This window comes from Dendrobates tinctorius, unplaced genomic scaffold, assembly GCF_039654945.1.
Source record: "Dendrobates tinctorius isolate UK_male_01 unplaced genomic scaffold, ASM3965494v1 ptg000018l, whole genome shotgun sequence".
NCBI classification, from domain to species: Eukaryota; Metazoa; Chordata; class Amphibia; order Anura; family Dendrobatidae; genus Dendrobates; species Dendrobates tinctorius.
Window position 1 is genome coordinate 8154672 of NW_027361686.1, and position 24066 is coordinate 8178737.

The window sequence follows — 24066 nt, forward strand, 5'->3', positions numbered from 1 at the left end:
TTCCAGAGACTGTTCCCTTCCAGTGAGGGGAGGGGAGCGTTTAACCCTGTAGCCTCCTACCCATGGCACCTCCAGAAGTCCACTGGTGCCTCTCCTAAGGTGGCTCCCAGCAGAAGGGGCATGGAAACCCTCAGCAACAGTGAAACAAAGCCCATTGCCAGAGGGATGGGCGACAGTGTGTGCATTTGCCTACATGGACAGTAAAATAAAGTGTTAAAGCTGTGAGAGATTGTCTCCTAAGCCCAGCCCTCCTGCTTTCCAATCACTGACATCATACAGAGAGGGGGAGGGAAAGAGAACTGCCAGAGTCACACAGGGGAAGGCAGGAGCAGGGGCTGGGAGAGACGCACAAAGTGTAAAGTGTCCAAGGAAGCTGGCTCTGCACAAGGCTCAGGAGGACCCAACACTCATGGACCCAGAAAAAGCTGAACCCCATTTGTTTTAGAGGGAGACTGCTGCTTCTGGTCTCCCTGGGGATGCAGCCTTCCTGGTCCCAGTAGTTAGCCAGGGCACATGCACAGGGGATTGTGCCATTCTGCATTGCTGGTACATGTCCCTGGAAGAGGAGAAGAGGGGGGAGAGTGTCTCTAAGTTGCTCCTGCTTTAGATCCGTGGATTTGCTGCTTATCCAGTGGATTATGGCTCCAGATCGGAGAGGATCCTGCTGCTGTCGCTGCTTGTGGTGGCCCCTGACTATCAGCCTCGTAATAGCTTCAGTCTTCCAAGGTGAGACAAACTTTGATTTGCAGTAGAGAAGTAAGAACATTTATTGGGATGGGTGATATAGAGTATAAAGCAATGAATGAATGGAGTCCATGGGTGCTGAGCAGACTGTGCTGTACAGGTGGACTCAGGTGTGTGAGTCATGCAGATCTAGAGCAGCCTGGGAGTCCAAGCTCAGCTCTGGATAGCATGGTGGCATCCAGAACACAATGGCCCATAGCTAGAGACAAGACACACTGTAGAAGTCGGGGGATTTCTAGCTGGCAATTTATAAGGTGACCAGAGAAGAGAAGATCATCATGTGCCATCTAGACCCAGCACTGGACTGTAAGACAGTGGCTTCCTTCTCTTATATGGATGAATGATGGTCTACAAGTCACTGAGAAGAATGGCATTTTGGTGTCGGACCTGGTGATGGAGGTGGCTCTGCCATCTCTAGGGACTGGACATCACACGTGGTGATTTAACTCCTGATGTCAATTTCAGAAGGCAACAGGTTGTCAAGAATAGAAGTATCCCTGCCGCCTTATCGAGAGTGACCTCATCCCGGACATTGTTACATAAATGGCTCTTCCCAAAGTCGGACCTAAATGCTAACCTCCGCCGCTTGTATGAGACCAGGAGAATGGAGAGCCATGGAACTTTCCCAGAGCCTACACTATCCATAGTGCAGAGAGCATTAGGACCACTGGATCGCTCCGACAACGAGGATCGTGCTGCTCTCTGGACCGGAAAATAAAACTGGAGGCAAAATTTCAGCTCTTTGTGATCTGACCCTTATTGGGGGAGGGAGGGTGCAATAGGCATCTATGCCAGCCAATATGGAGAATGACATGTCCCTCCCTCCATCACAATCACATTAAAATAAGGGATGTGTTGCCAAGGGGGTTGCTGCTCTTTGACATGGGGGCAGCAGATAGAATTAATTTTGGCTGGGTGATTCTGCATGAGATAGGACTGGGATGCAGAGAGTAGACTTGGCAGATTCCATACAGCCGCCCCACAGCTGTCTGAGCTGCATCCTCCCAAGCAAACAAGTTCCGCCCTGTAAAGTTTGTGACTACAGACCAGAGAATCTCTGAATATTTTTTTTTTTCTTTGTTGACTTCAATTTAGCTCAATTCACTGCAAATCTGAAACCCGGTGAATCGATTCGACCTCTCGGGTGATGGTGGTCTGGCTGTAGGACCACTCGTATGCCATTCACCATGACTGTAACGACAACGTATGAGGTATCCAAAGGGACCCGGCTAAAACAAGTCATGCAGCAGACAGAGGAGAGGCTCCTGTCATAATGAGATGTGCAAACTTGACTGTGTGTTCAGAGAACTGGAGGGAACAATGACAGACACCAGACACAGCTTAGGCTGCCACAGTCGGTGTATGTCAATGGCATCTCGGAAACACAAATTCTGCATTTACCACAATTCAGTCCATTGACTTGTACTGTTCTTATCAAACCCAATCATATTCATTTCCTATCCAACAACCCATTAATTTCCCTGCTGACATCCATTGGAGCGGACGGGCTGAGTCCAGATGGCATTGCATACCCTGCATTTCTACAGAAAAAGCTAAAGTGATCATCGGAAAGTGCCCAGCAGATCATTACTGACTGGAGACAAACTGATAGAAATGTCCATTGTCATTTGTCTGAAATCACCAATGTCCTCCTTACACTAGTGTAACTGTAGATGCCTGTAAGCCCCATGGAAGCACTACATAGAGCAGAGATGGCTTGGACGTCTTCATTCACTGTTCCGTATACTACATTGTAGTGAATCTTCCTGCTAATAGAAAAGCAATAAAGCCATATAAATGGACCTTGGTGACCTTACATGTTCTGTCCATGCTGCAGTGTGTGTATATACCGTATATACCTATAGCCAAAGCTGAGATATTCAGATTTTTTTTTTTTCCTAGAAATTAATAAATGCATATCAAGTGACATTGACTCAGGCCGTAAAGTGACATAATACAATAATCTGTCTATTAAAAGCCGTAGTCATGCACAGTCCCCATCACACCATTCACTGGATCATAGATGAGTGCCGCTGAATCACGGACCCATCCGTAATGACCAGTTCTCTGGAATGACAGACACATAAAGAACTGGTAAAAAAAAAAAAAAAAAATTAAAGTATATTATGGTAAGAAAAGAGTTAATGATATATTCAGCCTGCTCTTGTGTATTAGCATAAATCCTGTTAATGAAATCTTCACTGATTAGCAGAGTATATTGGCCAGCGATGCAATGCCGGCTGCTCATTAGCCCTACAGGTGGTGCGAACAGTAGCAATCATGTAATTATGACATGGCCAGGGCATTATTAGGCGGCACAGTGGGGCACAGAGGTCAGGAAAGCTTTAATACAGGGGGTCACTAATAGCCAGCGTGACCTCTAGGACACATGACTGAACGCACATATCCTCATTCCATCTATACATGTTTCACAATGGTCTGAGGCTGCGCCACTCAATAACCCTGAGCAGATGGCGCAGAACTGAGTGCGTCACTTAACTAAAGCAAGGGTGCACAAGTCACTAAGTCCCTGCAGTATGCCTGCCCGCAGCTTATATGTCAGGATATCATAGCCAGATTACAAATTTGACTCTGCTGCATCCTCCGTGTGATATTGCTTTGTGTGCAGATCGAAAATCCTGTTTGTTTGGTGCATTCAGACTTGTACAGAAAAAGCTCCGCATAATCCTATAAAACGTGTGGGGGGGCTTTAACAAGGCCCCATGTGTTACCGGGATGATTGGGGCCAGGATGCAATGCCACCTCTGCAGTTGTCATGACAGACTCCTCCAATCAGTAATGGTTCGTAAACTCCCTCATTTTATTCCCCTGACAAGCTCAACAGCACATCTCTGTCTTCCCTTCTCCCTGCAGAAGACACTGAGGCTCTGTATCTCTACTGCAGGTCTCTGCTGCGACCCAGTGTCTGAGCTGAGGCTGGAAACCCAGGTTCAGAGTACAGGAGGTCCGTGTGGCTGATGGGTGTGGGCAGGGTACAGCGTGGATGGTACGGTGTGCAGGGTATGCTGTTCAGGGGTCTCCTGATGGTCCTACAAGTTAGGTTCTAGGAGAACTGATCACTAAAGCAGCAGTTGGCATCAATGTGGCTGTTTTTCTCGTCCCCCCCCCCCCCCCCGTTTGGCAGATTTGTGCTTGTCTGATGCTTTTGTGACCAGATGTGCAATGTTAGAAAATGAAGATTACTTTAAGATATGCTGTGTTTATCAGATGGGCGAAGGCCATATTGCTGTGGTCTAAGGATGAGCAGATTCTCCAGTTTACACCAGGAAATTCGGTGAATCAAATGTGCAGCCTTTGACGCTGAGGACCAGTGATGTGGCTGAAACTTGTGGGCCCCATTGCAAATTCTCCTACAAGCCCTCAACAATCACAGGTGTTTAATAGTAAGAGTCTTTTCATATGGGCCAAAGAGACCTTTTTGGGACTCCCTATTTTCCAAGTCTCCACTTTGCACCGATTATAGCTACCCCCCTGCCTCAGAATATAATAAACAGGTAAAATAATAAAAAATAAAATATACACATACTGCAGCTTCTTCTTTGGTCCTGTGTGGACATTTCCTCCAATGTCCTGCATCTTTGAAGCGGCCAAGATCCTGCAACATCCTGGAGCGGGGCTGTGCGACAAGACAGGTGAGGGCCAGATAAGTAAAAGAGAGAAAATTTGAATCCTTTCCCGGCCTCCTAGTCAGCACAATATGCGGCCAGTGGCCAATATTTGGCTGAATTTGCTCAAAGCGAATCAGAAGAATATTTGATCCAAGCGAAATCAATTTTTTATTTTAAATTTGAGGCAAATTCGATAAACCTTGAGCTGATTTCCAAATATCTACCATAGACAAAACAAGCCATACCCCTGCTGGCTTTTAATTTTGGAAATCACGTGACTAGCCTATTTATCATTGTCCGACCATACTGCCTCCGAAATAAGTATCCAACACAAAGAGGTACAAACTTTTGATAGTTCTGACAACCGATGGCGCCCACAGTAGTCCGACCCCGACTGGCCCTAACGTTGATGTGCTAAATGGAAAAAGCCCTGTGGCACAAGCAGATTTGCGGATGTTTACTGTCGGCACGCACGTTTTCGAGCTTTTCTTCCTCGTTGACGATTTTGGGTAAAACCTGCTGGTAAGCAGCTATCAACTAGGCCGAATTACTGTATGTGGGGTCAATGGAGGTGTCTTAAGGAACCTTTCCTAGAAGTTTTTCTGGACAGAGCCCCCCCCCTCTATTACTCATGGCCGTATGCTCACTTATACAGAGCAACATTGATGGACCTCAGACCCTGCCGCTGAGGACGCTGCACAACCCTGACCCCTATTCTGCATGGAGGACTGCTCTCCAGCCATCATGAAGCAAAAAATGTCTTCTAATTGGGAATGAGATGCAATTCTTAGATACAGTTCAGCGTTATTGTAATTAGATGCACACAGACTAGAAGTCGTGAGCTCAGGCACTAAACTCCATCGATTTCATCAGCGCAGTGGTTTTCGGCACATCAGCAATGTACTGTGAATGGTTCCTGCAACCTCCAGACAAATACATCAGGTCAAGCAATTACTTCGCACATCACTAATTTAGACTGACAAGTGGAGTACAGCGGGCGGGTATATGGAGCGCAGAGACGATAGGGGGGCTGTGATGCACTTGAAATAGACAAATTGCACCTCGGCCCTATCCTATGCAGGTGTGAGGAAGGAACAAAACCCCACAGCTTGCAGAGAGGCAGACACAACAATAGCGCATGAGGTGACACACAAATACTGTACGGCGCAAGGCTGACACAAATGCTGGGATTAGACAGATGGAGTCTGGGCGTCCGTGCTGCGGATTAGACTGAGGATAACGGCAGTGCGATAATGTACACACCATGCACACAGTCATTACTATACCAAATGTAGCAGAGCTGAGCGTACGAGAATAAGGATAGCTGCGGTTCTATATAGTGAACTCCGCATGCACCAAAGACTTAGAGGTTATTCTCCTCCGACTACAATTTTTTTTTTCCTTCACGTAAATGCACATACTAGGGGCTAAAAATCATTTTTGCTATTGGCTTCCATTAAATATTTTGCACCTTTTGGCTTCTACAGGCTTTCTATTTCCTGCACTTTCAACTGTGATGTGGTCATAAATCAAGTGAGAAGAGCTCAGAAAATGACAGAATAGTTAGTAACTCTTCTATTGAGCCATCAGAACGATCTCGCTGAGGGATTCTTATTTGACTCGTTCTGCCTCCAACAAAAGCCAGTGCAATAGGAAGGCTACAGAAGACAAACCGTGCAACATTTCTAAGAAAATCCAATTACAAAAATGATTTTTAGCTACAAATAGATGTAATTAGTGAAGAAAAAAAAATATTGGCCCCAACGGTGAACAATCCCTTTAAATGCCCAGTTCAGCTCTGCTACATAAGTATGTAGTGAGAAGAGTCCAGATGAGCATATTATATGATATATATAATGGACAGTATGTATATGTATCTGGCCTGATATTTAGGCATGGCATCCCGTCACTGTTACCTGGCACAGCACACATTCTCGTCCGTGGCTCGGTGCCAGGGAGCCGACCTGGGGGAAACGCCGTATACGGCTGATGCAATGAATGGCGACTCTCTCGTATATTTGGTATTAAGCATCTTTTCTTTATAAGCGAGTTTAGCAGTGACATATTCTGGGGACAGAACGTCCTCTTGGATTTTCAGTAACCGTTTGACAATGATTCTGTTGTATCAGCATTAGCTCATGTGCAGCGTACAATTCAATTTCTCGTGTAGTTGAATTATCTGAACGCCTGACATTCCGAAAATGCAAAACCGGAACAGAAGGAAGACAGAAAAACAATACTGATATGTACTAACATATATGTAACCCCATCTGCAATGCTTCATTTCTCGTTTGGGGGCGCTGCTGAGCAGTCAAACATTTACCTGGCACGTTCTGCGCAGATCACAGCGGCCGGGGACTCTGTGAACTATTTATTTTTAGGGGAATCTTCTAGCAAAAATAATCATCTAGGATCACTGTCTGACAACCCATACAGTAACCTGCAAAATGAATTGATTCAGGGGAACTGTGAAAAGACTGCAGCGCAGCGTTTATGGCCACAGGGCGGGAGTGCAGCTTATATAAGGGAGCAGTAATCATGTATGTGCCTCAAATAGAGGACGTCATAATGCCCATAATAAGCCCAATTCCTATATGGCACAGTCACTGGGGTCTTACTGCAGCAAGAGTAAAAGCCGGATGGAAATCCGCACATTTTACAGTAGAAAACAGCCAGATAATGTGTATGGGCACAGATATAAGAGCTTCTGTATGAATCACTTATATATCAGCACATGTCAGATTAGGAACTGTAACATAAGTGTATTGTCCATGATGTCCCAATATAATTTTTTAGGGAACCTGTCACCTCCAGTACAATATTAACCTGCAGTTATAGGGCAAATCTGTGGGTGAACAGCATTTAAATCATGTACTGGATCAGCAGCTACAGGGAGAAAATGAACTTCTATCCTCCCTGCACCTGCTGGATTCCAGTCATTGGGGTGGTACAGGGAGCAGTTAGTCATCACATACTATACTATACATTAAATGCACCGTAATCGGTCCCCTGCACATTGACAGCCTGTTTAGGACACACACTGCACACACAGGTTGTTGATGAAAGTTTCGGAGAATGATTACATTGCGCTCTCAGTAAAGTGAGCAGTGAGTGTGACCACTCCCTGCACCGCCCTGATAACTGGAAGTGAGCGGCTGCAGGGAGGATATATCATTTTTTCCCTCTAGCTGCTGCTCCCACAGGGGCGCATTTGCACGAACAAATAATCATGTAAACGCTTAATGATTAGCTCGTAACTGACGACTAGCAAACATCAGACGAGTGTTTACACAGGACGAGAACCGTGAGTGAGATGGTGGAATAGCGACGGTTACATTGTTACGTGGAATTGGCTGCGTTCACACAATCTGAAGTGGATGATGTGTATTCAGTGTTCATTCCCATATCTTGAACACACAAATTCATAAAGTATTGTACAAACATTTCTGTATAAAGCAAATGTAATCGAATTAGAAAAGAAAAAATTTCAGTAATCCTAAATATTTATTGGTTCCAATGATGCTTGCCTTGGAACACGGTCAGCCCTGTTGGGGACTTGAATTTATTCTCCTCCTTTTTGTCAAACAAATCGTAGAACAATCTCCATTTACATTATGCAATTTTCAAAAGTTGAATGATAATTTTTTCGCTCCCCTAAATGATTTCATGCACAATGGACGCTCGTTTTTGGACACATCATTCCGTCGCTCGACTCACTCCCGTTACACAGTTATCGTGAACGATAAGTCACTACCATGAGAATTTGAGAAATAATCATCCAGTGTCAATCATCCAGGCATCATATAAGCCTGCAGATCAGCTGTATCTGCAAGGAACCAACATTTCCAGAGTTCATGGGTTCCTTTAATAAGTTTCTCCATATCGGAGCTTCATTTAAAATTCCTAGACCTCCGCAAAGTGTTTTCTGGCAAACTGCATGGATTTCACCATCATTCACCCCATACAAATGGGAGATATTTTGCAATTATTGCATCACTTCTGGCTATTTGCTGAGAGTAATATTAGTTTTGGAAGAGCAGAAATCGTAAAACAGAACAGATTGATGCAAGAATATTAGTTCAATAAATCCGAGCACCAGACAGGAATTGCTAGAGTTTTGGGGACATCGTGGAGATTTATTGCTTCAATAGTCGGGGGATGCGAAGTTCGGAGTTGTAGGCCAAGAACATTAAAGCGATCCTCCACCCTGGGACTGAAAATGAAATATATACATTTTATATGTATGGACACCATACTTGGAGCTCCGCGCTTGCTTCTGTGGTTTAGACTTCCCACTGAACTTCCCATATCACAGCGGCGGCCATCATGGATGGAGAATAGGAGCGCCGCCCAGAGCAGAGGAGGGAGCAGGAGGCGAAACCAAACCAAGTAGGGTGACAGTACATGTGAAATGTAAGGGCAATTTTAAGTCTACGGGAGGAAAGTCATTTCCATAGTAAAACTAATGGCTTGGAAAATGTTTCCGTGATACAAGGAGCTATCAAAAGAGGAAAATCTTGATCACATAGTATGGTTAATTATATAAGCTAAGCTAGTGATCATTTACAAGAGTATTCCCAATACTGAATATTATGGCGCATTGATATGGCATGTCACAAAATGTTTATCGGTCTAGTCCAACCTCTGGCACCCTTGCTGATCTGAAGAACTGGGATCCTTTCTGATCTGACGGTCTTTTTTGCTTTTCTCCTGTACTTGTAGTCTTTGGCCTTCCAGTTACTATTTGGACATAATGTGCTACTTTATAAATCATAAGAAATGTAAAAGACACTAGTGTATAAAAACATTCCTGTGGCGCCATGTTCTACTGTTGCCCGATCCTATTACTGTCTATTGCGTTATTCATCTCTCCATCTCACTACATTGGTATTTCATGTGAGACCGTATGTTTTTTGGAAGACCTTACGGGGGGCTGCTTACTGCAGCGGAAGTCTCCTCTTGTTTATCTGCATAGAAAACAGTAAAGAGTAAAGCCGCCTTTACATTTAGCGATGCACCAGCGATCCCGACAACAATACGACGCGGTCAGGATCGCTGGTGCATCGCTAAATGGTCGCTAGTGAGCTGCCACACAGGCAGATCTCACAGCGATGCAGCAGCGATCGTTACTTACCTGTCAGACGCGGCGATGATGACGTCCTCCCGCCCGCGTCCACGCGTCGCTCGTCGGTGCCAGCAGGAAGCGGCCGACGAGAAATGGACGATGTCTCTCCCTTATATCCCTGGTAAGATCTGCCTGTAATCCAGCACTGAAAATGTAATGAAGACAGAAAAGCTTTCTAGTATAGTAGGAATCTGTGTCTGTTATTAGTTGTGGCCACTTAAGGGCCCCTCACACATAGCGATATCGCTAAAGCGTCACCGATTTTGTGACGCAGGAGTGATATTGCTAGCGATATCGCTGTGTCTGATACTTACCTCCGACCGGCTCCCCCGCTGGTTATCGCTGATCGCGCGAGAGCGTCCTGGGCCGTTTCTCATCGTCAGCTTCCTGCTGGGCTTCTGCTGTGGCGACGAGCGACGCGTGGACGCGGGCGGGAGGACGTCATCATCGCCTCGTCTGACAGGTAAGTAGTGACCGCCGACCGCTGCTATGTCGCTGGTGAGATCTGCCTGTGTGGCAGCTCACTAGCGACCACTTAGCGATGCTCCAGCGATCCTGACCGTGTCATGTCGCTGATCGGGATCGCTGGTGCATCGCTAAGTGTGACAGTACCTTCAGTCCAGTGGCATCAACATTATCCAGTCCTGTTGATTGTGGCAACTATTCTCAGATTGTATTCACACTGTGCTGCTAGTTGATTCTACCCTATCTCTTTAAGGTCGTGATAGTAAAGAAATGAAAGGGTGGAAATGCATATAGTAGATCAGATGGCATTCAGTAGATACGAAATGATATAAAATCGCTTGGTAAGTCTCTTCCTGATAAATGTAAGGGGTAGATCAAAAGTATATATACAAATGGATTCAACACAGATTCAAATCAATATGGCGCCTATGATTTGTAATAAAAATAGATATAGCACTTATTGTATAGCTGAAATCGCCTCAACGCGTTTCTGCATTCTTTCCTAAAGTTCATCAGGAGGATAAAGGTGCTGATCAGAAGTCAGCAAAAGGGAAGTCATTGTAGATAATTTTCATAGTTCGGCCAGCAGATCTCTCTCCTGACTCCTCCATCGGACATCATCTGTCGGGGGAGAGTCACGAATACCACATACACATTAGACTGTCTGGCCAGGTTAGTGTAATGTATATGGAGGCCTTACAATAGGCCATTGGATCAAAGTTGGCCGAAACTGGAACTGGCAGACCAGCTAATGTATATGTTGGCCTCTCTAAGGATTGGCAGTTATGTTCCAAAATGCCCAACCGTTTTTTTTTCTCGAGGAAAAATTCCCTTATCCTCACATGGTCAGTGAAGTGTACGGTCACCCTAAGGAACTTTGCGAACTGCTGCATATTTCAACTTACGGGACCTTATCTGTACACGCTCACTTATCAATATAGTTACTTGTTCAAGCTTCAGTTTCGCCCATTGTTTACGTATTCTGTTCTCCAAGTTGTGTGTTTGCACGCGCATGCGTGTTGTGTGAGTGTGTGCGTGTGCGCGCATGTGTGGTGTGTGTGCGTGTGTCACAGACTAAAGACTCCTTTTCCTAATGAAAATCTTAAACATGTAAGGCTTGGAAACAGAGGAGAGCTTGGCACTATATCAGTGTAATCACTGACCTCCTGTTATCTATGGAGTGCACTGACCAGAGCCGGTTACAAATCACTATATATCAGGGATTTTTGAAGAGAATTACACAAACTTGGGACTTTTAGTGTAATATTTGCATTTTACTATTAAAGGGAATCTGTCAGAAGGTTATTACCACATAATCTGAGAGCAGAATAATGTAGCGAGAGACCCTGATTCCACTGATGTGCCACTTACTGAACTGCTTGAAATACGGTAGTTTTGATAAACTCCTGCTCATCAGTTATTTTTTTCTCTGACTAGTAACACTGCTGTCATATAGTCCTCAACACTCATGAGCTCTATATAACCCCGCCTCCACCAATGATTGGCAGGTTTCTGCCTATGCACACTACACAGCTGCCAATCAGTGTTGTGGGCGGTGTTATACAAAGCTTAGCATACAGTGAACTGCTAAGATCTGCAGCAGAGAAAACTTTTTTTAATCAAAAGTGCAGGAAGCAGCCTAGTAAGTAATACATTGCTGGAATTTGGATCTCAGCCCCGACATCATGCTTCTATCAGATAAGGTAGGCAGGTAAAAACCTGGTGACAAATTCCCTTTAGCATGTGCCCAGAAGTCATATGTAACACTTTAGTTCACTTTTATCTAATTTCTTATACATTTTAGCAACAGGTATAAAGTCACTGGCATGCCAGAGGCTGATAATTTCCCATTATTTATGGTATATAGCATCAGTATTTCAGAAACCCTGTCTAAAAATGTTTTACATCAGCCTCCCCCCCCCCCCCAAGGGGTTCCAATTTTATTTCCATTTCCAGGCCTTACATGCTGGGAAAAACTTTATAGAAGGCCAACTCCGCGTCTCCTTGCAATCAATACAAGCTTACTAGGTGGAAAATACAGTCAAGTGGCAGACAACTGTAACATCCATCAGCTTTATAGCGCAATCTGTCCTAGTTCTTCAGACAGGAATGTCACGAAACATTTTGCCTCTATAAACCAGAAGAGCCAGTTAAAACCAATTATTGTGGCTGGGAGCTTTCTCTATCTACGATGCCCCAGATCACTTCCTCTCGTAGTGTTATTAAATGGTGTGGCAGAGGACTGTGCCGTGTCGGCTGAAACAAACAATAATATATCCATCCTGTAGGCTCGTAGTCGCGTCTTAAACAATTGGACACCATAAGAAGTCTAGAACAAGGAACAAAAGGCTTCCTTATTGTTGGAAATGTGGGACATGTTGGCATAATAACTCTCGGAACGCTTCGTAATCCTTCTTGTAAAGGAGAAGGTGATGTCTATGGTTTACATGCCAAGAGGCTGGACAAAGGAAGTATACAAGCTATATGTTAATTATAGAACATACCCAGATGAATTATTTGTTTAGCATTTGGATATATTGGGTAAAAGCCCTTTTAATCAGGTCGTTAATGGGCCAAACGAGACGCAATCATTCATAATTATTGGCCCGTTAACAGATTAGCCGAAGATCTCTGATGTCACTGGGTTACCGCACCAAAGAGGAGCCAGAAGACCGCAGCATCTGTTTGCTCCTACTCCTGCACTGAGATGAAGCATTTCTCCTTTGTTTTAATGGTGTTTATTTCTTTTAGCAGTACAGGGGTTAATCGGCCACGTTGGAAACGGTGAGATCTCAGCTGAGCTCGGTTAGCCATTCCCTTTATAATCTGAGTCCTAATTCAAGTCCATGTCAGAGCTAGCTTATGCTGCATGGCTTAGGAAGAGGATATGAAAAGGAGTTTTGGAGGCATTATCTGTGACTGTTTCATGGTTTGTAAGTGTGATAATTTCCTTCCCTCCTCTACTTTGTTTTTTTTCGCCATCCTCCACACCCCGATGCATTCCTCTGTTATATATGATTGAATATTTGTATGCCTGATGTTTTCAGTTAACCCTTATTTGTGTAGCCTTGTTTGTTGGGTTGGTGTACTGCGGTGCACAGTAGCACCCCTCTTCCCTGGGTGGAGGAAGGAAACAGACAGGGGGATAACTTAGGAGATAAGGCAAGGGTGGTGGCCCTGGCATCTTCACCTTCAGAAGTATCCCAGGGAATAGGGCAAGCTAGGGCACCCCCTAGTGTTAGGGACAGGGAGGGAGACCCTGATCCTGGGTCACCTGACAGCTGTGTCATGACAGCTGGTTGGTAGACAGCTTGTTTGTAGAATCATTTCATTTTTTTTATGCTTCCTAAAAAATAATGTGCAGCATATCTTCCCATGTATATCACTCTACAGTTTGCATGTTAATATGTAAAAGAGCATTTAAATAATCACCATCAACTTTTATCGTCAGAAATTTGCCCATAGAAGTGTACCCTTAACATGGGGAGATGTAATGTTGATATTTCAATATTTAAGTATAAGAAACAGAAAAGAAACTGTTATTTAAAATGTGTTTTGGGAAATTTCTGAAAGATTGTTTGCACAAATGTTCATTTCCAGTCTTTACCCAATGTGAATATGTCTGCCAATCAAGCGAGCACTCGTTTATTGCTTGATCACAGGCTTATATCGCTGTTCAGCACACGGGATTATCTGCCGGTGTAAATGGGGCTTTACGGTACGAGTATAATCTGCCACCCACATATTTTTTTGTCTTCACTGTTATTGAGCTCCGGTAAGACTTTTCTCCATTAATATTTTAGTCATGCGGAAAGGCTAGTCCTGTTTAATTCCAGTTCATTAAGCTGTGGCTTTCTATTAAACTGGCACCTTTACGGGTGGGAGTCATTTTTAGTCGTGCAGCTGATATTTTTGAAGACTAATCAGAATCACATGATGGAGTGAAGACTTTCTCTGGTAAAATTACAGTTTGCTTTTTATTGCTAAGTGACAAATTTACATCGCGGGAATAGACACTAATGTATGGTCAAAATACAGCTTCATAGATGATGGCAAATAGGCTGATGGGCTATGCACCAGGAATGGAAGTAGCTTTTTATGCATCGAGAATTTGCTTACGTCATTTAAAATAAAGCAAGGACACCAAAGCAATTACAAAGGAAGCACGGGCAGCTCTAGGACAAGGATTTGCTGCGGAAGGAAAATTTTCAATTACTCTAGAAGCTGAGCCTTAACAAATCTTGAAAGACCCCCAAACCCTTGATAAAAAAACTTGTCTGAATCCATCCTTCTTGTCAGGACCACTGGACAATCTGAAATGTGTGGGGTCTCCTAACTCCCACCCAAAAGATATCAAGGGGGAGAAAAATTGACCAGAATGCCAGCGCTCTATCCTTCTGTGGGACATATCTCTACTAGAGTCACTCAGCAATAAATACATCAGATAATAAGCAATACGTCACAATTCTGAGCCAGCCATACTAATGAGATAGTTGTCGATTTCGCTGATCGTCATCTCAGTCGTGAGACAGGAATAAGTTCTCAAACTGGCCGACCATCTGAACTCTCAGCTTAGGCCTGTTTCACACTTCAGTTTTCTGGCGTCAGTAAAAATCCGTCGTTAGCAGAAAAAAACAGATCCAACAGATTTGCCTGGCGGATCCGTCTTTTTCCCCATAGACTTGTATTAGTGACGGATAGTGACGGATGGCCACTGGAAAATAGGTGTCCGTCGGCCGGATAAAAGTCCATAGGAATGATTTTTGTCTCTGTCGAAAAGTCTGACCGTGATGGATCCGTCGCCGTCTGTCATCTGCTAGAATGGACACCTATGGGCAATGGATCCGTCGCCGTCCGTCATATGATGAAATCCATCGCTGGATTCCATTTTTTCAAACTGAGCATAGCCAGAACAATTTCTCTTTATTTAATTTAACCCCAAAAGCCGTTCTGGCACTGAAAAGTCTCTCTCTCTCTCCACCAAATTCTGCTTCAACGGATCCGTCAAAAAAACGGATCCGGTGCATCGGTTTTTTACAATCTGCATAGGATCCGTTTTTTCAACACTTTGACGGATTGTGACTGATTCTAAAAGACGGAAGTGTGAAACAGGCCTTAGTTGCGCATTCATGTCTACTGGGGAGTTGGGAAAGGTAATTGTCTACAGATACCAATGGACACAATGGTGTAACAGGGCTCTTAGGCCACCATACAGCCTGTGCATCTGCGCCTCAGTGCAGCAGTCCGATGAAGTCACTAGATTGCACCCGTGCGATGCCTCAGTCCACACTGCACAGAGCAGAGCACTACATTGGGGGAATGGGACTAGTTGAGTAGTTTTATTATTTTAGTGTTAGTACTGTGTGGACTATGATGTTGTGTGTTGGGGAAATGATGCTATAATGGGTGCAATTATATTTTGTAGAGGTCATGATACTGTGTGTTGAGGGCCGAGGCCATAACACTGTCTGTGGGCTGTGGATGGCCATCATATTGTGTGTGGCGGCTTCATACTAAGTGGAACCGATGATGTGTGAGTGGGGCTTTTTGGGCAATCATACTGTATATGAGGGGCTGTAGAAGCCATGATAATATGTGAAGGGATGTTCTGTAATACTGTATGTGGAGAAATTATGAGGGCATCATAATTTGTGTATGTTTGGGTGCCCCTGTGGTATCAAATTGTGTGGGGGATATCGTACTGTCAGTGGGAGGGCATTTTTGGGAGCCATCAAACTCTACCATGAAAGGGGTACTGTAGTGGGTGAGAACACTAACACTGTGGTAGAGTAATAATTGTTGTGCATCTGCAGAAGGTAAAAGCCCACCTACTCCTCCAAATATATTTTGGAGGTGAGGGCAGTGGGGACCAAATTAGGACTTTTTCTTTCGAGCACCATGATTTCTATATCAACCCCAAGTTCCCAATGCATCAATACACGCTCCCAGTTCCATAGTAATCTCAGCAGACTCTGCTCACTTTCCCTGTAATTAAAGCTGACTCCCTCAATTCCTCTGTAGCTTCAACAAGCCTCTTTCCTCTCTAGTTCTCACAGCAGCCCCCTCACTTCCCTAGTGGTCACAGCAGCCCCCTCACTTCCCTAGTGGTCACAGCAGCCCCCTCACTTCCCTAGTGGTCACAGCAGCCCCCTCACTTCCCTAGTGGTCACAGCAGCCCCCTCACTTCCCTTGTGGTCACAGCAGCCCCCTCACTTCCCTTGTGGTCACAGCAGCCCCCTCACTTCCCTAGTGGTCACAGCAGCCCCCTCACTTCCCTAGTGGTCACAGCAACCCCCTCACTTCTCTAGTGGTCACAGCAGCCCCCTCACTTCCCTTGTGGTCACAGCAGCCCCCTCACTTCCCTTGTGGTCACAGCAGCCCCCTCACTTCCCTAGTGGTCACAGCAGCCCCCTCTTTCCTCTCTAGTTCTCACAGCAGCCCCCTCACTTCCCTAGTGGTCACAGCAGCCCCCTCACTTCCCTAGTGGTCACAGCAGCCCCCTCACTTCCCTTGTGGTCACAGCAGCCCCCTCACTTCCCTTGTGGTCACAGCAGCCCCCTCACTTCCCTAGTGGTCACAGCAGCCCCCTCACTTCCCTAGTGGTCACAGCAACCCCCTCACTTCTCTAGTGGTCACAGCAACCCCCTCACTTCCCTAGTGGTCACAGCAGCCCCCTCACTTCCCTAGTTCTCACAGCAACCCCCTCACTTCTCTAGTGGTCACAGCAGCCCCCTCACTTCCCTAGTGATCACAGCAGCCCCCTCACTTCCCTAGTGGTCACAGCAGCCCCCTCACTTCCCTAGTGGTCACAGCAGCCCCCTCACTTCCCTAGTGGTCACAGCAGCCCCCTCACTTCCCTAGTGGTCACAGCAGCCCCCTCACTTCCCTAGTGGTCACAGCAGCCCCCTCACTCCCCTAGTGGTCAGAGCAGCCCCCTCACTCCCCTAGTGGTCAGAGCAGCCCCCTCACTCCCCTAGTGGTCAGAGCAGCCCCCTCACTTCCCTAGTGGTCAGAGCAGCCCCCTCACTTCCCATTACATTTTACTATTCACAGCAAGATATATGAAATATTCTATAATGTTACTGTAGGTAAGAAATTGCAAGGTTAAATGGGTGTTACCATCATTATCATGAGCAGGGTGTGAGAATTTGCACTACTGCTCCGCAAGACTCTATAGGACATGCATAATGTCTGAGAGAGTGCAGATCTGGTATTTTAGTGACCCAGTGTCCAGACTGTAGACAGTTAATATTAGTGGGTACCATTTATGTAAGGGAACATTGCAGGTTGGATTACAATGCAATAAGTGTTGCAGCAGAGTGGCCCATGACTGGTGTAGGTCACCAGACCACAGTCAGTGCTGGAGCTCAGAGCATTGTGTTTATGTAGGAGATGAGTGCAATGTCCTAGAAAAAGCTCATGATACAAACTTATAGTTTATCATCTGCGGTGTTTGCGTACTTGCAACTGGAAATGCTTGGTCTGTATATACACAAGAGTTCTGCGTACATTGGGGTAAAATAAGTATTTGATACACTGCCAATTTTGCAAGTTTTCCCACCTACAAAGAATGGAGAGGTCTGTAATTTTTAATGTAGGTACAGTTCAACTGTGAGAGACAGAATCTAAAAATGAAAAACAGAAAATCACATTGTATGATTTTTACATAATTTGTATTTTATTGCATGAAATAAGTATTTGATGCAATAGATAAACAGAACTTAATATTTGGTACAGAAACCTTTGTTTGCAATTACAGAGGTCAGACATTTTCTGTAGTTCTTGACCAACTTTGCACACACTGCAGCAGGGATTTTGGCCCACTGCTCCATACAGATCTTCTCCAGATCTTTCAGTTTTCGGGGCTGTCGCTGGGCGACATTGAGTTTCTGCTCCCTCTAAAAATTCTCTATTGGATTCTGGTCTGGAGAATCCAATAGAAAATCATGACCTTTAAATGCTTCTTACGGAGCAACTCCTTAGCTGCCACTGAGAGTTTTGGGTCATTGTCATGCTGGAAGACCCAGCCACGACCCATCTTCAATGTTCTTATTGTGGGATAGAAGTTGTTAGCCAAAATCTCATGATACATGACCCCATTCATCCTCCCTTCAATACGGTGCAGTCATCCTGTCCCCTTTGTAGAGAAGTACTCCCAAAGAATAATGTTTCCTCACCATGCTTCATGGTTGGGATGGTGTTCTTGGATTGTACTCATCCTTCTTCTTTCTCCAAATATGGCAAGTGGCGTTGATACCAAAAGATCTTCTCGCATGCCTCCTCTGAATCATTCATATGGTTATTGGTGAACTTCAAACGGACCGGGAAATGTACTGGTGTGATCATAGGGAGCTTGCGTGCCCTGCAAGATTTTAATCCATGATGGTGTAGCTTGATAATGTTTGAGATTGTGGTCCCAGCTCTCTTCAGGTCATTGACCAGGTCCCTCCATGTAGTTCTGGGCTGATTCCTAACCTTTCTCAGAATCATACTTACTCCAGTAGGCAAGATCTTGCATGAAGCTCCAGACCGAGAAAGATTGACAGTCATCTTGTGTTTCTTACATTTTCTAATAATTGTGCCAACAGTTGTTCCCTTCTTACCAAGCCTACCTGCTTGCCTATTTTCCTGTATGCCATCCCAGCCTTGTGCAGGTCTACAATTTTGTAACGTGAATAACTTGATCTCAAGTGCAGAACACATATTCTTTGTGGCAATAAATCCTGGTATACCACCAGGATATTAATGGGAAAATTCCCTATGGAGCTCCCCAATAACTAGAATACACAAGAGAAATGGAGCCAAAAATCCATAGAAATAACAAGAACTCAGTATAAATCTTGCTTTTATTGGTACAAAAAATATTTAAAAATCATCACACAATGTTACAAACAGAGACAAAGTCAAAAGACACAGGTCAGAATGCACCAAAGTTGGAATAAAACGCGCTGCAAAATGAGCACCAAACACCGGGATAAGGCCAGTATACTACCCTATGGACCCCACATATATATCTAAAGTAGTATGATGCGTCCAAAAACACAGTAACATTAATAACCCAAACAAATGGGGGAAATATCGTGGGACCCAGTCCCTCTTCCACATTCTATGCCCCCATACATATAACTAGGAGTACCTATGAATGTATGCTGCTAAAATATAGTCATATCTAGGACAAAAAAGGGAGGGAAGAGGGAGGTCAAAAATCAGAGAACGGTTTCAGCCATTACCCGTGCTGGTGTCCATTAGCAAGCGTGTACCTCTACGCGCGTTTCGCAATAGCTTCCTCGGGGTCTTGGTATACTCGCTCATCACTAGTACCTACGATAAAAATTACAGATCTCTCCATTTTCGTGGGAAAACTTGATGGGAAAACTTGCAAAATTGGCAGTGTATCAAATACTTATTTTCTCCACTGTTTATAGTAAGAATTTATTGTAATAAAAAATATAATGGACAGAATATGCGGCTCCTGGGCAGCAATAATATAAGGAGTTCAGACTTTGGACTAGGAGGATTGCAATAAGGGCACAACTCCACCTTTCTCTCACTCTCTCATGACAGTGAAATACAATCTTTGTTGTAAATCTAAAATTTACTTTCATTTTGGAGTCTCTCACATATTTGTTTTATTCTCATATGTGATCTGTGGTTTTTATTCAGAATGCCAGTCATTTTTGGCCTCTGTGTCAGTTTTTTTAAATAAAATTAAAAAAATCTTAGCTTCTGATCTCATCTTCTGCTCATTAACTGTAAAATACAGACATCAAACAGACATTTTTTTTTATATACAGTGGTGTGAAAAATTGTTTGCCCCTTTCCTGATAACCTTTTCTTTTGCATGTTTGTCACATTTAAATGTTTCAGATCACCAAACAAATATAATATTTTACAAAGATAACACAAGTAAAGGCAAAATGCAGGTCTTTATTATAAAGGGAAAAAGAACTCCAAACTTACAGGGCCCTGTGTGAAAAAAAGAAGCTACCCACTAAACCTAATAACTGGTTGGGCCAGCCTAGGCAGCAACAACTGCAATCAAGCGTTTGTGATAACTGGCAATGAGTCTTTTACAACACTCTGGAGGAATTTTGGCCCACTCATCATTGTAGAATTGTTGTAATTCAGCCACATTGGAGGGTTTCTGAGCATTATCCGCCTCTTTAAGGTCATGCCACAGCATCTGAATCGGATTAAGGTCAGGACTTTGACTAGGCCACTCCAAAGTCTTAATGTTGTTTTTCTTAACCATTCAGAGGTGGACTTGCTGGTCTGTTTGGATAATTGTACTGCTGCATAACCCAAGTGTGTTTCAGCTTGAGGTTACAAACAGATGGCCAGATATTCTCCTTCAGGACTTTTTTTTACACAGTAGAATTCATGGCTCCATTTACTATAGCGAGTCTTACAAATACTGAAGAAACAAAACAACCCCAGAACATCACACTACCACCAACATATTTTACTGTTGGTATGATGTTGTTTCTTGAAGATCACAAAAACAAAATCAAAACAAAGGGTAGCGTCAGCTGGAGCAAGGACATGTATATATCAATTGCCCCCCACAATAATGGAAGACATAATAGCTGACTGTATGCTAACCCCTGGAATGTGCTATAATGAGGCTTTGCCCTTTGGGCGGGCTATATGCTGGGTCCAATCTTGCTCTCCTGCTCCTTGTGTTCCTTGGATGACCTGAGTGTTTTCCTGCTTACAGGTTTTCCCCCCCTACCCCTCCATGCCTAGACTACCCTTATCTCAGAATTAGAAGTTAGCCTATGAGCCTCATTACACCACATTCCAGGTCTTAGTATACAGCCAGCTATTACGTCTTCCATATTGTGGTGGGCAATTGAGATATATATATATATATATATATAATTTTGTTGTTTTTGTGATTTTGCTGTCCGGTTTGTTTTGAATAGGAGGGTTCTCCTTGGTTTCTGGATACATATATAGGTTTTTGGGAATTATTGTAGGGTATACACCATAGCAGTGTCCCCAGTATTTGGGAGGCTGCATATACCTCCCCTGACTGCAGTTTTAATTATTGATTTGGTATACCATATTATTGTGAGCAATTGGACCTAACATTGCTTTTACTTGTTTTAAAAGTATGTTTCTTGTTGGCAAAAAAATATTTTTTGTATATTTTGTTATATTGCCTTGCGTTTTAATATCATTTTGTTGTTTCTTTTGATTTTATTTTTCTGTCTTCTCTATCTATCCCATTGTACTGCCAATAATGGCATCCTTGCATGTTGCCTCTCCCTCGTCCCGGAGGGATGCCAACATTATCACATCCACAGCCACTCAGCGGTGTCTCCCTGTTCTGCCACGGCTTCCTGATCCTGGGCAGGCGCATGGTGCATGGGTCTCCCAGGGGTGCCGTTAGGGGGCACGCACACTTCCTGCTTCTTAAAGGGATTGCGCGTGAACGCTGAATGTGCCCCCAGCCAACAGCTGTTAGGCATCTAGTACTTAACGCATCCTCCTCTGTAGGGAGGTACCTGTACAATGCCATTTTTAGTGGTAGTTTGAGTTTGTTCCAGCTGGTTAGTTGTCAGGTCCCTGAACCTATTCCTGGACCTATTCTGTTATCCCCTGTACCTATTGTTGAACCTGCCTAGTCTGAACCCGAACCTTTTCCTGTTATATATGATACCTAAATCTCAAGCCACTTTGGCGATACCTGAGCCTGAAATCTCTCTGACGGTACCTGAGCCTAAAGCTGCTCCGGCGGTTCCTGAATCAGCAAGCCCGGATCGTTGCACAGTCGGTCTACGATCCACGTGTGTGACACCCATGTTTGTCCCCTATCTATCCCATATTTCAAGAATTTCAACTCAAATCCTTGGCAGATTGATCCACTCATCTCTATTTGAGATATAGATAATAGAGAGAGATATATAAATAGAAAAAATATGTAATAAGAAGAAAAAGTATAGCAAAGCAGCACCAAATATATTTTTTGGACATTTACCTTTAGTCCAACATAATGTAAATAGAAAAATAAGCAGCACTCCTAATGATGTTGAAAAAGTAAAGAACTTTTTATTCCATAACAGAATCTTTCTCAAGCCAAAAGGAAAGGTTTTGTTATAAAACCAAAATGTTAGCACAGGGTTAATAAAAAAAAGTCCTTCGCTTTTATCACACCATTAGGAATGCTGCTTATAGACAATAGATCGATATGTGATAGAAGATATATGATAGATAATAGATAGAGAAAGAGATAGATAATAGATAAGCGAGAGACAGATAGAAAGATGGATGATAGAATAGATAGATAATAGATGAGATGGATAGATGATAGAATAGATAATAGATAAATAATAGACAGAGAGATAGATAATAGATTAGATGATAGATAATAGATTATATAGATAGATAATAGACGATTGATAGATGAATGATAGATTGATAATATGTCATGCCGCGCTCACCTGGGGGCAGGACCTCGGTCCCGACGTCATCTCTTCCGGAGCCGCGGTCACTCCGGGGGTCCCGCCGGGTGCGCACGCGCACCTCTCGTACCTAGGTCCCTGTCTCCTCCATGTTATGTCTGCACTTGCGCGCTTTTCTCAGTTCGGTCTCCAGGTCAGTCATCTCTATGTACTGGAGGACTTGACCCGGAAGCTCTCGTGATCATGTGCTGTATCAGGCTACCTCTTCCTAGGGGAGGTGCCTGATTATTCTTGTGCTTCCTGGCTTGGTCTGCCGTGTCCCTGCCTGGCTGTGTGCTGTATTCGGGTCCCCTGCCTTGCACTCTATTGTGCCTCTTGGCACACGCTCTGAACCTGCACTCTGCCTTGTACTCGGTTGTGCCTCCTGGCACACGCTGCGACCCTGTACTCTGTCTCTTACTCAGTTGTGCCTCCTGGCACACGGTCCAATCCTGCACTCTGTCTTATGCTCAGTTGTGCCCTCTGTCACACACCCTGCTCCTGTACTCTGTTACATCTCCTGGCACACCTGCTGCCTGACTCAGTGCTCTGACGTGCTCCTTGCACGCATTCTGCTTCACTCACACCCGGACGTACGAAGTCTCTGTATACCACGTGTTCCTGTGTCCACGCTTTACACGTTCCTGCAGACACACTCACCCACTCGTGTCTCCTGTGAGCCGGCCGCCTGGTGCCAGCAGTCGTGGTGCCTCACCCCCTGGGGCTTGCCCCTGACACTCCATGTATAGGGGGTGGTCTTCACTAGGTCAGCTCGCCCTGGGAGGGTTGGTGCCACGACCCAGAGGGTCCACTCCAGGAGTCGTCACATAATACGACCAGAATGGTGACCGGTCAGCAAACCCTGTCTTATGAGGAAAGGTTGCAGGATTTGGGAATGTTTAGTTTGCAAAAGAGAAGACTGAGAGGAGACTTAATAGCTGTCTACAAATATCTAAAGGGCTGTCACATTGTAGAAGAATCTTTATTCTCATTTGCACAAGGAAAGACTAGAAGCAATGGGCAATGTAGATACATAGATCCTTCTGTTACAATGAAAGCTAGGGGAGCATTGCAGGTGTTATAGGTTGGACATTTATCTTAATCCGTTCCAGTTTCTTCCATGTACATAAGAATATTCTTGAGCTTTCTCTAGACATATACTCTCATCTTCTCATATGTCGTAAAGTCCTCAGTGCCGTCTTCTTTGGAAAGTTATGTCACAGTTAACCACCCCAGTAAGGAGTGTGATTAGGTCTGGTTACCCAGAATCCATGATTATCGCTGGACGGTGGATCACTGTCACAGTGGAGTGGCCTCTATTAAGGTTTGCCGTTGAAGGCATCACTTACCAGGGAGTGGTAGGGATAATTGGAGCAGAACAGAGACAGCTTCAAGCAAAGAAAATAAGTGGCAAGACAAGGATAGAAAGGAAGAGATTCATTTATATATACGAAAGGGATGGATAGGAAAGCATAGGGGTGGGCTGCCGGATTTATGGCAGTATCTACTTGTGGGAGCCGTGAATGTGAGAGGCAGTATCTAAACTAGAAGTGCGTGAGTTGAGTCACATTTCCTTCATTTAGGTAGATTAGTCAGGAGAAGAGGAGAAATGGAATCTATCGCTCCGCGTCACACACTGGGTATCTGCTGCAATGTG

At 44.4% G+C, this 24066-nt stretch overlaps 1 protein-coding gene across 4 annotated transcripts in view; it reads left to right on the top strand.

Moving 5' to 3' along the window:
* Positions 1–248: 248 nt before the first annotated feature.
* The window catches only part of NECTIN1 (nectin cell adhesion molecule 1), a 542625-nt gene continuing 518807 nt past the window's right edge, over positions 249–24066 (top strand). For 2 of the 4 annotated variants that reach the window (XM_073566431.1, XM_073566433.1), the window contains exon 1: positions 250–726. In XM_073566431.1, coding sequence (XP_073422532.1) covers positions 639–726 — 88 coding nt within the window. In that variant the 5' untranslated portion in view covers positions 250–638. Of the gene's footprint in view, positions 727–24066 lie in introns of all 4 variants that reach the window. The other 2 variants (XM_073566434.1, XM_073566432.1) reach the window with 2 other exon arrangements.